At 38.0% G+C, this 16,815-nt stretch overlaps 1 protein-coding gene across 1 annotated transcript in view; it reads left to right on the top strand.

Moving 5' to 3' along the window:
• The window catches only part of CSMD1 (CUB and Sushi multiple domains 1), a gene marked incomplete at both ends in the record, with an annotated part of 1,592,168 nt that overhangs the window by 1,500,386 nt on the left and 74,967 nt on the right, over nucleotides 1-16,815 (top strand). The window contains one exon of the mRNA XM_080710482.1: nucleotides 10,012-10,197. Coding sequence (XP_080566608.1) covers nucleotides 10,012-10,197 — 186 coding nt within the window. The remainder of the gene's footprint in view (nucleotides 1-10,011; nucleotides 10,198-16,815) is intronic.

The raw sequence follows: 16,815 nt of genomic DNA, 5'->3' as shown, positions 1-16,815 counted from the left end.
GGGTGCCTCAGTTGTGCTGCCCTCCTAGCCAGCAGGTCTGATGACTTAAGACATGGGGAGTGGCATGTTTGCAGTGAAGTCTGTGGAGATCAATAGAGGTGAACTGCCTACACTTCGGTGTCCTTGATGACATCTGCACCTATGTCTATAGGGCCATAAACAGAATGTGCAAACCTGCTGTCCAAAAAGATATAGATGCTGAAATAGGAAATGGAAATTGTGTTCTCTTAAAATTTGAAAAAAATCACAGGAGAAAGTTTTAGGCTAAAAGTTACTGTTTTAGGCTATTTTACACTTTAGGCTAAAAGTATTTTACAAATGGCCTAAATTTTTATTTTTAAATTTATATTTTAAATGCATATTTAATGACTGCATATTTATACTATATAAATGAAGACATATCTTTACTTATTGTTTATAAAAATGGGACTTTCCATGGGCCTCGGATTTCTGTTGTTTCCATGATACAAACTGCAGAGATTTTCAGGGACTACAAGGGCCTTATGTTTTTCCATAGAAAGCATGTGATCATTATGTTAGGCAGAAAAATGAAAGAAGTTTGAAGTCCAAATGAATCAACCGTGAAACAAAAAAGGTATAAAATAAAGCATAATAATATGTAAGGTAAGAAAAATTTTATACCTTTTGAACAGACAAGCAAAGTGCACACTAAATAGGGTAAAATGCTGGTGGCAGTGTTTGATCTTGGAGCATGTGATTTTGAAAATTGTGAAAATTGGAGGCATTAGTGACACGGGACAGGAGATTTTCTTTCTGGATAAAATGCAGGGGAAATGGAAGTCAAAGATATTTTCATTTTATTTGTTACAATGAGAAAAGTCATTGTACTAAAGTTCAGGAGGTTTACCTTTGTTGTTAAATACACTCTCAATTTTCCTTTTATATTTTGAGAGTTTAAGTTGGCAGTTGCTTTAAGCTCTTTGGGAGTATTTTCAAAGAAAAATAATTACAGGTTCTAAATAAACCAAAGAAATTTTTCTTGCAAGAAATGTTTGGTGGTTTATAACTGCCAACTCTGTGTAAACATAAGGGATACTTTCAGTTTAATTGTCCAATTTTCTTAATTGTGTTGCCATTATTAACAATTTTGCAAATTTGAATCCCATTTTTTATCTCCTCTTCATGTTCTGTGTTTGTTCTTTTGATTTAAATGTAGCCAAACAGTTAGGTGGGGTTGTGGGGGAACTCACTAGATCCCCTAAGTTGAAGTTCATTTTATTAAAATATTTTCAGTAGCAATGTCCTTCAAAGGCAACTTGATCTTTTTCCACTGATTGACTTTTTTCACCTGTGAACAAATTCCGATGGAAATTGGACAGTATCAATATGTAGCCCAATGTGCTTCAAAACAGTGCCCTCTCTCTAACTTTATCCTGACCCTCATGCAGCTGTGTGAAGTAGCTATGTTTAAGTTTTAATTGCAATCGCATACCTATGACATAAAACTTACCATGTTAGCCATTTTAACTGCACAGTACATTGGTATCGATTATATATTCATTATGTATGTAACCATAACTACCATCCTTCTCCTGTATATTTTCACATTGCAGAACTGAAGATCCTCCTACATTAAGTAATAGCTTCCCATTTATCTTCTCCCTGGCCCTGGAAATCAGTATTTTAGTTTTTGTCTGCATTAAATAATCCATGTGTCTCATGTAACTACTATCACAATTTTGACTTTTTGTAACTGGCTCACATCATGTATTGTGACGTCCTCAGGATCATCCATGTTGTAGTACATGTGATAACACCTTTCTTCTCTAGAGCTGAGTAATATTCCATTGTAAGCATAAGTCATAAATCACATTTGTTCATGCATTTATTCATCCGGAGGATACTGGGTTGCTCCTCCATTTCACCTATTATGGGGAAATGGGTGCAAATGTTTTTGAAATCCCATTTTGGGATATGTTACCCAGACATTGACTTGCTAGATCTTATGATTATTCTATTTTTAACATTTTTAGCAGATATCAGGCTCTTTTAATTTTATAACTTTATTGATCCATTATGTTATTGATGCTGATAGTGATATATATGCACACTGCACTTGATGGGCCTTCCCCCGCTTCCTCCCCATTGATATTTTTATTGATATCCCTATTGATATTTTATTGGTATTCTCATATATGTATATAAAGTCAATGAAAGTGCTTCTTTAATTACTTCTCCCTCCTCTGCCCCATTAACTTCCCCTAGACCCCCTCCATCACTCCATGGGGTTTCTTCCCACTATCTGAAGTCTCTCTTAGACCACCTCCATCACGCCATGGGGTATCTTCCCACTATCTGAAGTCCCTCTTAGACCACCTCCATCACTACATGGGGTTTCTCCCCACTATCTGAAGTCCCTCTTATATCCCAGTTACTCCTTAGCTTCTACATATGAAAGAAAACATATGACCCTTTGCTTTCTGAGACTGGCTAATCTCACTTAACAGAATGTTCTCCAGTCTTTCCATCTTTTTTTAAAATGACATATTTTTATTGATGAGTACAATTCATTTGTGTATATATTCCATAATTTTTAGTCTATTCATCTGTTGATGGACACCTAGGTTGGTTCCATAATCTGTCTACTGATAATTGTGCCATAGTAAACATGGACTGCACACATTACTGTAATATTCTGACTTTGGTCCCTTTGGAATGATACCTAGAACTGATATAGCTAGATCATAGGATGAATCCATTCCTAGTTTTATGAGGAATCTCCACACTGATCTCTACAACCACTGTTCTAATTTTCAGTCTTACCTACAGTGCAGAAGAATTCCTGTTTTCACATATACTCACTAGCATTTATTATTGCTCCTTAATGAGTGTCATTCTGACTGAGGTTAGATGGAATTACAGTATAGTTTTAATTTTCATCCCCCTGAGATGTTGAGCATTTTTCACGTATTTTTTGCCATTTGTATTTTTATTTTATGAAGTGTCTATTTAGTTCAATTGCCCATCTCTTGTTTTTTTTTTTTTTCCTTAGTATTAAGTCTTTTGAGTTCTTTGTATATTCTAGGTATTGTCCACTATTAGAGGAAGAGTGGGAAAAGTCTTCCATTTTGTAGGCTCTCTCTTTAAAGTCTTGATGGTTTCCTTTGATGAGTAGAAACATTTTAGTTTAGTAACATTCTATTTATTCTTACTTCAAATTACTGAGCTTAAGGGTTTTATTGAGGACAGTTTTACCTGTGCCTCTATGTTGGAATTTTGGACATATATGCTCCTCTAGAAATTTCAAAGTCTCTAATCTAATTTCCAGATCTTTGATCCATTTCAAGTTTACTCTTGTGCAGGTTGAGAGGTATGTATTTAATTTAATATTTCTACAAATGAATGACCAGTTTTTTCAACACCATTTGTTAAAAGGCTGTCTTTTCTATCATGTATGTGTTTGGCACCTTTTTCAAAAATCAGTTGACCATAAATATATAATTTCGTTTCCTTATCTTCAATTCCATTGGCATATGTGTCTGGTTTTTGTGCCAATACCATGCTTTTTTATTACTATAGCTGTAGTATAATTTTAAGTTAGATATTCTGATGCCTGTTGCGTGGTTCTTAGTAATGAGAATTGCTTTTGCTAGTCTGGATCTTTTTGTTCCTGTTTATGAAATTTAAGACTGATTTCTCTAGGTCTACGGAGAATGACGTTTGTTATTGTTATTGTTTGCTTGTTTGTGGTATTGGGGATTGAAGCCGGGGCATTCTACCTCTGAGTTATACCCCAGCCCAATTTTTATTTTGAAACAGGGTCTCACTAAGTTGCAGAGACAGGCTGAAAACTTGTGATGCTCCTGTCTCAGCCTGCCAAGTATCAGGATTACAAGTGTTCACCATCACATTTGACTGACATTGGTATTTTGAAAGGACTTGCATTGACTCTGTAGGTCACTTTTGTTAGAATGGCCATTTTTATAATATTATTCAGCCTATCCAAGAGCATTAGGGATCTGCTAAGATATTTTTCAATTTATCTCATTTGTATTATAATTTTCTTTGTAGAGGTCTTTTACAAACTTGACTACATTTATTTCTGCATGTTTTATTGTTTTTGAAGTTACTACAAACAGAATTATTTGATGGTTGTTTTTCAATGGATTCATGGTTGCTGTGTAGAAAGCTACTGATCTTCTTAAGACTGATTCTACTACTTGATGAATTTGTTAATCAGTAGTAGAAGTTTTGCGGTTGAATTTTTGGAGTGTTATAGGATCATGTCATCTGTAAATAGAGATGATTTCAGTTTTTCTATTGAAATATTTTGATATTCTTCTCTTGACTTTTCACTCTGGCACTAGTATGGAGTACTATATTGAAAATAAGTGATAATAGTGGGCATATTTGTCTTGTTCTTGATCTTAAGGGAATTTCTACAGTTTTTCTACATTCCATATGATATTGCTTTGTGTTTTTGTGTGTTGCCTCAGTGATACTGAGGTAAGCTCCTTTATATTTAGGTTTTCTGCAGTTTTTTATCACAAATGTGTGTACATTCTTATCATTATAATTTGAAAAAAAATTCAGGGAATAATATTGTGTTTTTTTTTAATTTGCTCATACTTGCTTTGTGGTCCAGAATGTGGTTTATTTTGAAGAAGGTTCCATGACCAGCTGAGAAGAATGTGCATTCAGCTGTAATTGGCTGAAATACTTTGTATATATCTATTAAATCTATTTGATTTATGTGTTCTTTAGGTCTAAAGAGTCAATCCTCATATTTTGCCTGAAAGATGAATCTAATTGTGTGAGTGATATGTCAAACTCTCAATATTATTGTATTTGGATCCATTTTATACCAATGACCCAAAGAGTTTGTTTATAAAAGCAGATGTGTTTACATTTGGGGCATAAATGTTTACCATCATTATATCTTCTTGTTGGATTATTTATTAGTAATAAGGGATCCACGTTGTCTCTCATGATAAACTTTAGCTTAAAGTCTCCTTTGTCAGATATGAACATAGCTACCCCTGCTTATTTTAGGTCTCCATTTGCATGCTATAACCTTTTCCACCATTTTACAGTCAGCCTATGGATATTTTTACCTGTAAGGTGAATTTCTTGCAAGTAGCATATACTTAGATTATGTTCTTTAATTCAAATGCCTTAAAATTGAGGAATTAAGAACTTTGACATCCAATGTTATTATTGAAAGAAGATTTTTGTTTCTTGTCATTTGGAATTATGTTTTATATTTGATTTAGTGTTATTGCTCCTTTGTTTAGTTGACATCTGATGGAATTTGCTCCTCTGGTTCTGGCATTTATTTATTTTATTCTTCTTTGTGTTTATTTTTAAAATATTTCCTCTAGAATCATCTTGACAGTCATAAATTATTTTAGTTTCTACTTGACTTAGAAGTATTTTTTTTATTTTTTCCTAAATTTTGAATGATATCTTGATGGTTATATCAGTCTTAGTTAAAAATTGTTTCTTTCAGGTTTTGAAGTACATCATACCAGCCTCTCTTAGCTTTCATACCTGAGTTGAGAAATCCAGAGTAATTCTTATTATTTTGTCTATATCTTTTGTTCTTGTTGTGTTCTTTCCTTGGTCTCTATGTTAGTCATTTATTATGTTGCTTGGAGAAGTTCTTTGATCTTGATTGATGATCTTCTGAATGTCTTTTGTATGTGGATATCCAACTCTTTTTCTATAGTTGTAAGGTTTTCTCTCATTATATCTCTGAAGAGGTTTCTAATGCCCCTAGTTTGGGCTTCTACCCCTTCCTCCTTCTTCAATATCTATTACTCATAAGTTAGGCCTTTTTATGCTGTCCTCTGTATCTTAGATGTTCTGGTTATGTTGTTTTCTCTCTACGGTTGACAGTTGTCAGTTTTGAATGAGCTGTCTTCCAAAAGAGATACTCTATTTTACATGTGGTCTGGTATGCAAGAGGTTATTTCTGTTGAGTTGTTTAATTCATTTATTATCTTCTTTGCTTCACTCAAAGCCTCCTTTTGGTTCTTAGTGCCTCCATTTCTCTATTTCCATGTTCATCCATTTCTTATATACTTTGTCTGATTTTATTTTCATTTATTATATTGAAAATCAAAATTCTGAATTATCTTGTCATTTGGGGCAGTTCAATATTGATGATCTCCCTTGTTGATTTGTGAAACTTTATTTTTTTACTCACTAGTCCTCAATCTCATGCTTTTAGAATTCTCAGATTTTTATTTTTGTTGGCCTTTCATCCTTTTCCTCTTCATGTAAAAGGCCTGTGTTTGTTATCTTTTTATTATAAGGCCTATACTGGGGGTACATATTTGCTTCAACAAATCTGTCTCATATAATCAGACTTTTGAGTCTGTTACCCAGAACTTCTTTAATAAGATATAGCTATTTGTCAGTGCAGATAAACAGGATTCTATGATTGGATGCAGGCCATGATGTTCTCCAGACCCAAATTTAGCAGGTACAGAGATTATGATGATCTATTCAGAGCAGCCTGCTTGTTAGGATTAAATTCCCCAAAGATACCAGTCCATCTCTACTGGTTGCAAACATCAAACACTTTGCTCTGGCCTCAGAAGCCACTGGGCCTAATCTCAGCAGAGCCAGAGATAATTATGTTTTAAGCTTATGGCCCAGCCAGCTGAGCTTTAATGGCCCAAGAACACCATCACTGATCTGCTGGTTGTGATCAAGTAGAACTCTTGTAATCATTGGTCATCATCATGTATGGTCACCATGCTCAAAATCTGCTGGTGGAAAGAATGTTGCATTCCCAGCTGTAGCTGCCTTCACGTGAACTCTTACTGGCCTCTGACCTCACTGCCTTAAGGGACCAAGTTCTGGCAGGAAGAGATTATACCACCCTGAACCCGGGGCTTAGGTGGCTTAGTTATTCAGCCTCAAGAATACCGATAGTACTGTGAACAGCTGAAATTATGTGAGCGCTTGTTGGCCTCTGGCCTTGGTGCTTGTGATGCCCAATCACTGCTAGGTACAAGTTATAGCTTCAGAGCCTACGGCGATGTTGGCTGAGTGGTTTCACTCCATCAACACCACTGCCGGTGGTCCTGTGATGATTTCCGGAGACATTTTAGGGGCTCAGAGAACTTTCTACCCTATGTCTCTTCTGCTCCATTTGCCCTATAAACTATTTGCTAATTCTCATGTCCACATGATGCTTTCTTCCATCCATCAAAACTGTGACGTCCCCACCCACCAGATAGCCTTTGTGTGGACCCTCTAGAGCCAGGAACTGCCACTCAAAGCCACAAACTGACTCTTGGTTGCCGATTCATTGCTCAAAGTGGTCCTCTGAAGTCCTGCACATCAGGCTCCACTTGGACTTGAGAGCTTAGGGATTTAACAGAAGTAGCCCCACAGTGTTTCTGTCCTCCCCCTGGGGATGGATCCTTTTAGGGCAGGGCTTCCTCTTGCTCACAGAATGTCATCTTTCCTACTTCACCTGTCATAGAAATGTCACTTCCTTCTGTGCTCACCTAGAGGAAGAATGCGAAAGCAGCTGAGGCTGGGCACGCTTCAGAGAGTAGGAAGTAAATTAAGGTTTGTGAGGATGGATAAATGATTCTCAGAAATGGTGAGGAAACTAGGTATTGAAACATCATGAGAAATAAACAGAATGAAAAAGGACAATGTCTGCGCCACGCACTCCATTTAGTAGAGTAAGATGAACACACGACCAATGATTGACAGCCTCCCACGGAGATGGTACCTGAGCAAAGCAAGGTGCTGGCACTGAAGGCTGTTGCTTGCTATCTTAAACATTCTTCCCAAAGTGATGCCTGTGTATCAATGACTTTTCTCCTGTCTATTGCAAATGATTATTATGGAGTTACATACACACATACATACACACACACACACACACACACACACACACACACACACAGAGGGAGAGAGAGAGAGAGAGAGAGAGAGAGAGAGAGAGAGAGAGAGAGAGAGAGAGAGAGAACACAAACACACAAAGTTTTCAAATGGCTGAAATATTTTTTTGGTAAGGGGCACACTGGGAATTGAAATACTGGGCATTCTACCTCTGAGCTACATTCTCAACCGTATTTTATTGTTTCAGAAGAGGGTCTTGCTAGGTTTCTGAGAGTCCCTCTATATTGCTGAGGTGGTCCTTTAACCTGCGATCCTCCTACTCAACGTACCCAAGCATTGGGATTAAAGGCGCGCAGCAACACACCCAGCTGAAATTGAAATATCTTATATGTTTAAACATGAATATGGGGTAGGTTTCCAGAAGTCTTATTTTTGTGAGCACTAATTTTTCTCTTACTTCCTTTATAGTTTCCTATATTATTTATTGAATATTTTAACAAATAATATAGCAAGTCAAAATCTCAAACCAAACCATAGATAACCTGAGGCTTTTGGAGAACAGAGCGGTCATGATTGAAGTCACAGACATGTTATTCTGACACAGGATTTAAACACAGGCTTTGTGCTACAGCAGATTAGTATAACTGCAAAATTAAAGTTCTTTATTATTATTATTATTATTAGTAGTAGTAGTAGTAGTAGTACTGGGAATTGAACCCAGGGACATTATAACTCCAAGTTATACAACAAACCTTATTTATTGTCTTTATTTATTTATTTAAACAAGGTCTCACTAAATTGTGGAGAACCTCACTAAGTTGCTGAGGCTGGCCTCAAGCCTTTGATCCTCCTGTCTCAGCCTCCTAAGTACTGGGATTACAGGTATGCACCATCACACACAGCTTAAAGAGTTATATAATTATTTTTATCCAGTCTTCTCAGCTCTAACTTGCTGAACATATATTTTCATTAGAATTTATGTGGGGAAATGCTTTCCTTATTTAAATTCAGTTCCATGATGTGAGCAATACCTTTAATACTGAGTGGATTCCCTATCTTCTTCTTCCTTGCATGCTCTTTCTTGTACAGAGCAGACTTGCATGTCTGGTCAGGCCCTGCCTTCTACCCTAGGTCTTTTTCCTGGTTGCCTCCTGCAACTTAGCTTGTGGCCCTGCTTTCTGACAGGTCATTTATAGAAGATTAGCTTCAACAGTAGAAATGCATTGATGATCATAGATAAGTTTTTGCCTTTTGTATTAGACGGCTTTCTCTTACTATAAAATAGTATTTGAAGCAGGCTCACTCTGTAAAGAAAGGAAGTCAACTTAGCTCATAGTTTTGAATGTGAAAAGTGTAAATAGAAGGTACCAGCTTTGTAGGGAGGCCTGGCTGCATCACCTTGTGGCAGGGAACGCCACGGTGGAGTCATGCTTGAGAGAAACCATGACACGATGAGACTTGAACCAGAGGCCACAGAGAGGCCAGAGTTGCTTCTTTAACAACCTGCTCCTGACACCTGACCAGAGTCCAGCAAGACACCCTCAGTGACTGTGCACAGTCTCCCCAACCTGTAGTGCTTAGCACCATGCCAAGGACCAAGTTCCTATCACAGGGGCCCAAAGAGGAATATGACATCCACACCATACACCTCCTCATAGAAGTTCCTGATGTGTTAAGGAGAATGAGTCAGAGAGAAGGGAGGATCAAACAAAAGAAGGAGAGCAGAGACCTGTGGTCCCTCACTCCAGACTGATTCTTGGTAATCCCGACACCAAGAAGTCCCATTGCAGTAGATTCTGTGGGGTGAAGACAGGGTACTCCTACTGTCTTTGGTGTAGACAGGCAGAATGCTTGTCCCTATACTTCCCCTCACATACCATTCAACCAGACACAACAGACTAGCACTACACCTTGTTAGGGTACTCAGCCAGGGCTCCCAGCACCACCATTACACAGATATTTCATTATGACTCATTTTTATTGTCCAGAATAACTTCCCATGGCTTCTCATGAAATCTTAACATCCTTAGAGTTTTGAGAATGTGTATTCTAATGTCACACCCTAGAAATGTATGCTTTTATTCATTTATTATAAACATTTATGCTTTATAGATGACCCATAGAAGCACATTAATAAAGTGCTATTAAAAATTAGCCTTCATTTCTCACATTTCTTTACAGCTGTGTCCTGTGGAATCCCAGAAGCCCCAGGGAACGGCTCCTTTACAGGCAACGAGTTCACTTTGGACAGTAAAGTCACGTACGAGTGTAACGAGGGGTTCAAGCTGGAGGCTGGTCAGCAGGCAACGGCGGTGTGCCAGGAGGATGGGATGTGGAGCAACCGAGGGAAGCCGCCTGCCTGTAAACGTAAGTGCCGAGGTCTCTGCAGGTCTGTGGGTTCAGTCGGGCACGCTGAATTTCCTGGGGAGGGCTCCAGTTTCCACCACGCAGAGGTTCCTGTTACACTGTGTTCAGATGAGGTTTATCATCACGGTAGTAGAGTCAATTTATTCCTCATAGACTATCCCACCCACGTAAAACAAGCTCTGGAATGTTAGCCAGGGGAAGCCTGCACTGGGACTATGGGTACATTACACCACATAAGTTATCCAGCAAATCCTGTCCTGCAGGATGTTACTAATACTCGTGCTTGCCGTATTTAAAGACCTACTCAAAGAGCATCTCTATGCATCTCAAAACATCACTGAAATATTAGGACACAGATGACCTTGAAATGAGGGAAATGCTAATGATCTACAGAGTTGGATTCAAATCCCATCACCCCAGGTCTCAATCCTGTGCCCTTTCTTGGTACCAGTGCTTCTCTACTCCAGTTCTTTGCTGGAGAGCTTTTAGCATAGACAAACCAGTGTCCTGAATGGACCTCAATCACTAAGTTACCTGTTATTGGGTAGAAGACAGGCGTCTGTTTTTATTATTATATATTTTTTAAATTTCTCTAGGTTCTGTGTTTAATATGTGAAGTATACACTAAACTTTAAAGGAACCCTATTATAAAATTATAGAATGAGTAAGACTTGATAATTGACAAAATGACTAAATACATTTTTAATGTACACATATTTCTTGTTTTTTTCATGCACCTAACATTTTTGACTTGGGTTAGGTGCTCAGCAAAATTGAGCTAAGGTGCAAAAACTGTCCCAGCCCCATCCCTGGTCCCCTACACGCGTGGCCTCCGAAAGTCCTGTTCATAGCATCGTGTATGCTCAATTGGGCAGTCTCCACCAGCCTGGTGTTGTACACTCTCTGGATGTGTCCATGTGTATAATAACATCTATGCACCATTACAATACCAAACCCAGGGATTCTATTGCTCTGAAAAGTCTTTGTTCTCCATCTGTTTATCCGTTGTCACCTACCAAACCTGAGACACTGCTAGACTGTTCATTGCCTTCATAGTTTCGTTATTTGTAGAATATCGCATAGTTGAAATCACACATAAGTACCTTTTCAAGTCGACTTCTTTTACTTAGAAATATTCACTTCAGTTTCCTCATATCTTGCCAGCTCATTTTGTTTTAATGCTGACAGTAACAATTTCCTGTTACCTGGAAGTACCAGAATCCATGTACCCATTCACTTACTCGAGGACTTGTTGGGTGTTTTCCAAGTTTGGGTGATTATAAATAAGTCTGTTATGCGTGTCTATGTGCTGTGTGTGTGTGTCCATGCGCACATGCATTCGTTATTAATTTGGTTAAATGCCAAGGAGTGTGATGCTAGACCAAAAGTAAGAATACTTTCATTTTGTGAGAAACCACCAACCTGTCTTCCAAAGTGGCAATGGCTCTTTGCAATCCCAGTAGCAAAAGTGAAAGTTCTCAGGACTCTAGCTCTGTGCCGCACCTGGGGTGTCCGTGTCTGCACTGGCTGTGTATTCGATGTGCGGTACTATCTTTCTGTGGCTTTGGTACGCAATCGCCTGACAACTGATGCTGTGCAGCCTAATCCCTATGCTTATTTTCCATCTGTGCGTCTTCTTCAGGAACATGTCTGAGTGTATGATAAGGTTTTTGTCCATGCCTTCTTTTTTGCGGTACTGGCCATTACACACAGGGACCTTCTGCTTCTGAGCTACAATCCCAGCCCTATTTTATTTGTATTTGGAAACAGGTTTTCAGTAAGTTGTGGAATGCCTTCATAAACGCTGAGGCCGGACAAGAACCTGTGTTTCTCTTATCTCAGCTCCCACGTCCTGGAATTATGAGTGTACCACCAAGCGCAGGAACTTTGTCTATTTGGAATCAGGCTTTTCATGTTCTTACCAAGGAGTTTTATGAGTTTTCTGCATTTTTTACATAGCAGTCCTTTATAAGATGTGCCTTTTGCAAATATATTTTCCTGGTCTAAAGTAGATATTCTCAGACCCTTAACAGTGTTTCTTCACAGAGCAAGTTTTAATTTTGATGAAGTCCTACTTATCAATGGTTTATCTCATGGATGGTGCCCGTGGCTTAGCCTCTACAGTGCCATTGCTAACCCCAAGGTCATCTAGAGTCTCTTCTCTCCTGTCTTCTAGGAGATTGATGTTCTTTGCACCTGTGGCTCTGTGATTCATTTTGCATTACTTTTATGAAGGTGTAAAATTTCTGTCTGGGTTCATTTTTATGTGCATGCCCAGTCATTCCAGAACCATTTATTTGAAGAACTATATTTTCTTACATGTTACGTGTGTTCTTCTTTCAAAGATCAGTCGACTGTACTTACATGGATCTAATTTTGCACAGTTTGCCATCTACTTACCCGTTTTTATGACAATATCACACTGTGTGTGTGTGTGTGTGTGTGTGTGTGTGTGTGTGTGTGTGTGTGTGTGTTTATAGGGACTGAAGCCAGGGACAGTTTACCTCTGAACCATACCCCCAACCCTTTTTTAAATTAATATTTTCTTTTAAAGCAAGATCTTGCTAAATTTCTTGGAGTCTTGCTAGTTTCTGAATCTGATCACAAGCCTGTAATTCTCCTGTCTCAGTCCTCTAGGCACTGAGATTAGAGGTCTAATACATCTATTTTTCTGTGGCTAAAATAGAATATTATAAATTTGCCACTGTTTTCAAAATTATTTCCTATTGAAATTATAATTAAATAATATTCTTCATTTTCTTACAAAATCAATCTTGCTATTACTCATATAGAAACCTATTTGATGTTAGTAAAAAGGCCCTAATCAATATAGAAATAATACAGCTGGGGATGGTGGTGCATGCTTGTAATACCAGTACTAGAGAGGCTAAGACAGGAGGATTGCAGATTTGTGGCCATCCTCGGCTACTTAGTGAGGCTTTCTGCAATTTAGTGAGACCCTGTTTCAAAATAATGAATAAATATTAGGGCTGTGGTGTAGCTCAGAGGCAGAATACCCCTGGGTTCAATCCCAGTACCCCCCAAATATACATATATAAAATATAAAATATATAATATATAATATATAATATATAATATAATATATATGATAAATATTATATATACATACATAATTCATTAGACTTTATAAAAGGTAAATACGAACACTTCATTAAATTTTCTTGGTATTCAAATGCAAAACTAATTTAACATTTATTTAAAGGAGGATTTTTTTTTACTTAATTTAAATGAAAACTATTTGGCAGAGTAAGCACAAAACTATCTCTCATAGCCAGAAATCTGTGTTGCACAATGTCCCAAGGTGCATTTCTTTGTATCCTGTAATGATATGAAGCAATTAAAGTTTCTTTAACAATCGCATTATCATGAAGATCAGTACTCTAAGACATTTGCTATTTAGCTTTGATAAATAGCACATGTAAATAGTAAGTAAAATTAGTTCCTTTCACCCTCAGGTTGGCTGTAATGAAGTAAGGCTTTGCCTTCCTCCTTCAGTGACACGGTTCTCCACGGCAGATGTGGAGACTCGTTTCTTTCATCTTAATTATTTGCTGAGCCTGGATTTGGATCATTGAGGCCATGATTTATTCTGTTGTTGTGATACGAGTGAGGGCTGTTGGTATTCATGGACTGGGCTTAGTGTTTTTATGACAAAATTATGAGTTATGTGAATCTCATTCTGCGTGCTCAGAGCGGAGCAAACCCACTAGGAGCCATCTTTCTTTCTTTCTTTCTTTCTTCCCTTCCTTCCTTCCTTCCTTCCTTCCTTCCTTCCTTCTTTCTTTTTTTTGTGGTACATGGGATGGAACCCAGGGGCATTCTACCTCCTTCTACCTCCGAGCTACACCCCTAGTCCTGTTTTTGTATTCTTTATTTTGAAACAGGTTCTCGCTGAGTTTCAAAGAACCTCACTAAGTAGCTGAGGCTGTCTGGGAAGTACAATCGATCTTCTTGTCTCAGACTCCCAAATGCTGGGATTTCAAGCATGCACCACCACATCTGGCTTATTTTCTTTTTTTAAATTTTTTCATCTGTTTCGTTGCATTTTGAAATATTAAAAATAAGTATGAATTTTTGTATTCTCTTTTCTATTTATTTATTTGGTGGTGCTGAGGATTGAACCCAGGGTTTCACGCGTGCCAGGAAAATCTCTATCATTGAGCTACATCCTCAGTCCTGTCTTTCTGCAATTTGATCAGAGTTGTAAATTGAAGGATCTCCCTGGGCTCCCCGATAAACTTTAAAAAAAGTTCAGTTGGACATGCATGATCTAGAATAAATGAGGGGCTTTATTTTTCTCCTGTTATTCATGGCCCATACATATCGGGATGCATTTTGTTATTGGTCATCAATTTCTGTGCAAGATCAGCTCTACTCTATGGAGGTGTCATCTGGTCCATTCTTCTCACTGACAGATCTTTATAAATATCTTTAGAACGAGTTGATAGATACCAGGATGCCTGCCAAAGAATACAAAAGGAAACAGTTTTCTACCTAGCTGTTGAGGTTGCTGCATGGCCTCACTGGTAGCTTCTCCACTTCAAGGCACGCTGGCTCCTCCTTCCTGAGGACCAGGTCCTAGGGCGCAGCTGCTGCTTGCTGGACTCCATGCTCTAGGTAGCAGGTGCATCTGTCCAGATGCAGAAGAGCCCTGAAGAGCTTAGATTGTGCATGAAGTTTTCTTCCTATAGTTCTGAGGATTAAAACACATTCTACATTCTGTACACTTGTTGATTGTAAACTAATAATGACTTGTTCTAATGTTATATTAAATTTGAGTTTTTCTTCTTAAGTATATTGATATCTTCATCTTCCCTATAACAATCTTGAACATATACCTGAGTGAAGATGGAAAAAATCATGCATTTTTCATCTATATGTGAGTTCTCAAATATTTTTACAAAGAGATGCAGTGCTATTTACCATTTTCGAAATGTTACAAAACAGTGTAACCCAAACTAGTGATTCCTCACATCCAGAACTCATATTGGTACAATAATGGAAGAATCATCAGCTAATGCTGTAGATAAGATCAGTATTAAACTAATAGTTTAAAGACAATGGAATACTGGCAGAAGACGTTTCCAAGGTGAATATTTTCACGTTAACAAGCACACGGTATATTTATGATACGGAATCTTTTGTGTCTGGGATCTCAGGACAAGCAATGAACATAAAGTAGAATGTGTGTGTTCTATGCAAATGCCACATGCTAAAAAGAAAATCAGAAAAAAGTTAGTGCATTTTTAAGACATGTGTTTTGATATATATAACATATGCACAAAGTTGACTTTCAGAAATCTTTGGTGTTCATTTAAAAGCTTTATAAATTATTCTTGAATTTTACAAATTTCCATTTTTTTCCATGAGCATAAATTGTTAGCAACTTGATGTAGCTGAACCTTTGCTGGGGCTCTCTACTTGTTTCAGAGGTTCACTTAACCATTCTTACTCCAGTTTGAAAAAATTACCACTTTTTGTACAAAGATGTTTCTGGTTTATCTGCTAATATCAATAAAAGCACTTTCAAGTGTGGCGTGGTGGCACACCCTTGCTATCCCAGCACTTGGAAGGCTGAGGCAGGACGATTGTGTTCCACAGACGGTCTTAGCTACTTACGTTCTTTACAATTCAGTGAGACCGTTTTAAAAGAAAGAAAAAAAATAGGGCTGCGGGTGTAGTTTAGAGGTAGAATGCTCCTGGGTTTCAACCTCAATACTGTAAAAAAGAAAACAAATTAAAATAAAATAAAAAGCATTTAAAAATCCTAGAGAAAAAGAAAAACTAGTATGACTTTGGAACTCCTGTAGAAATATTAAATACTTTTAAACCATTTCATGGTGCTGTGGAACATCTCCCTTAATTCTTATAAAACAGGTATTCATTTAATCTGTATCTGAACATCTATTTCTGGTAATCACACTCATGACATTTAAAATTGAGCCTGGTACAATGGCACTGATAAGTGCGTGACAGATTGAGGTTAGCTCCCAAGCTCCCAGTGCCCCTTTTCTGTGGGCTTCAGCAGCACTTCAGCAGGGCCCCTTGCTCTGTGTGTGGTTTTTTGTTATTGTTTCCTGGTACTGGAGATTGAAACCAGGGACCATTCTACCTCCAAGATATACCCCAAATATTTTTGAATTTTTTTAAATTTAAAAACAGGCTGCACAAGTTGCATAGAGTCTTACTATGTTGCACAGGCTGACCTTGAATCTACAACCCTCCTGTCTAAGTCTCCCAAGTACTGGGATTATATCCGCATTATTTCCCTTCTCCTATCAGACTCTGCAGAGAGTTTAGACAGAAAGTGAAAGGTTGAAAATAGAGTTAGGGAGTTTAGGAGAGAGGTAAAAACACCAACTGGGTTATCAGAGACCGCTGCTTTATTCGGACCCAACCCCAGCACCCTCAAGGGAGTCAGCCGGCCGTGGGGGAAGGGACTGACTGGCCAGGTGTCTGGAGAGTTGCGTGGCTGGGCGGAAGTAGTTCTTTTAAGCTGGTACTGGGGGGGGGGGGACTAAGCATGGAAAAGCTGATCCTCTCCTGATGACATCTGTAGTCTCCTGGGGCAGACTCTATGCCTGCAGAGTTCCGCCT

The sequence above is a fragment of the Muscardinus avellanarius genome, assembly GCF_963383645.1.
Source record: "Muscardinus avellanarius genome assembly, chromosome: 14".
Taxonomy (NCBI): Eukaryota; Metazoa; Chordata; class Mammalia; order Rodentia; family Gliridae; genus Muscardinus; species Muscardinus avellanarius.
Note: the sequence above shows the minus strand (reverse complement) of the source record. Positions and strands in the feature narration are given on the sequence as shown.